The sequence below is a fragment of the Brassica oleracea genome, chromosome C6 (genome assembly GCF_000695525.1).
Source record: "Brassica oleracea var. oleracea cultivar TO1000 chromosome C6, BOL, whole genome shotgun sequence".
NCBI classification, from domain to species: domain Eukaryota; kingdom Viridiplantae; phylum Streptophyta; class Magnoliopsida; order Brassicales; family Brassicaceae; genus Brassica; species Brassica oleracea.
In genome coordinates this window covers 26,058,050-26,059,106 of record NC_027753.1, presented here as the reverse complement: position 1 = coordinate 26,059,106, position 1,057 = coordinate 26,058,050, and the positions used below count along the sequence as shown (strand labels likewise).

General features: G+C 42.5%; 1 protein-coding gene across 1 annotated transcript in view; it reads right to left on the bottom strand.

Moving 5' to 3' along the window:
* The window catches only part of LOC106297847, a 2,616-nt gene extending 2,329 nt beyond the window's left edge, over positions 1-287 (bottom strand). The window contains exon 1 of the mRNA XM_013734002.1: positions 50-287. Within this exon, the coding sequence (XP_013589456.1) occupies positions 50-287 (238 nt within the window). The remainder of the gene's footprint in view (positions 1-49) is intronic.
* Between the last annotated feature and the right edge of the window lie 770 nt (positions 288-1,057).

The window sequence follows — 1,057 nt, the reverse complement described above, 5'->3', positions numbered from 1 at the left end:
CTACCAGTGATGATAATGTCATCCACATAGACTAAGATGACCACAATACCTTGCTTACTAGTTAATGTGAAGAGGGTGTGATCAGCTTCTGACTTTACAAAGCCTCTTCCATTGAGGGTGGTGTTCAACTTATGGTACCAAGCCCTTGGAGATTGCTTCAAGCTATAAATTGCCTTCTTTAATTTGAGAACATTTCCTGGCTTCACCATGTTCTCAAGACCATGAGGTGGTCTCATGTAGACTTCATCCTCCAATTCTCCTTGAAGAAAGGCATTCTTCACATCCATCTGCCATAAATCTCACTCAAGGTTGACAGCAAAAGACAAGAGAATTCTTATAGTGTGAAGCTTGGCCACTGGTGCAAAAGTGTCTAGATAATCTTCACCATATACTTGAGTATATCCCCTTGCAACCAGTCTTGTCTTCTTTCTTTCTGGTTTTCCATTGGCTCCATACTTGATAGTGTAGAGAAGCCGGCTTGTCACTGCCTTCTTTCATTTTGGAAGTTCAGTCTCAAACCATGTATCATTCTTGATCATGGCTGTCATCTCATCTCCAACAGATTCTCTCCACTCCTTGTGTTGCATAGCTTCTTCATATGTTCTTGGAATGTATTCCTGATCCAATTCACTGATGAAGACTTGATGCTCTTTTGGATATTGAGCAAGGGAGCATACTGCACTTATTGGGTGAGCTACAGCTTCAGCATTGAAGTAAAATCTTGTGTTGATCCAGTGTGAAGGTTTCCTGATGCTTGTACTCCTTCTCAAAGGTTGTATCTGCTCAGGTTCTGCTTCATTTCCTTCGCTTGGCGCCTCTACTTGAGTCTCAGCATCTGATTCTGATGGCATCTCATCTTGATCATGAGCTACTGAGTTCTCTTCAGGTTGAGCTTGTGTAGACTGCTCAACATTTCTACTGCCCCCCTCATGATCAGGATGAGTGTTCTAAACACTATCAGCTGTAGTAGATGATACATTTTCAGGGACATGTTCCACCCTTGGTAGAGAAGGCATACTGATTCCCAGGCTCTCCATTACTCTCCTAAGGTTGTTTG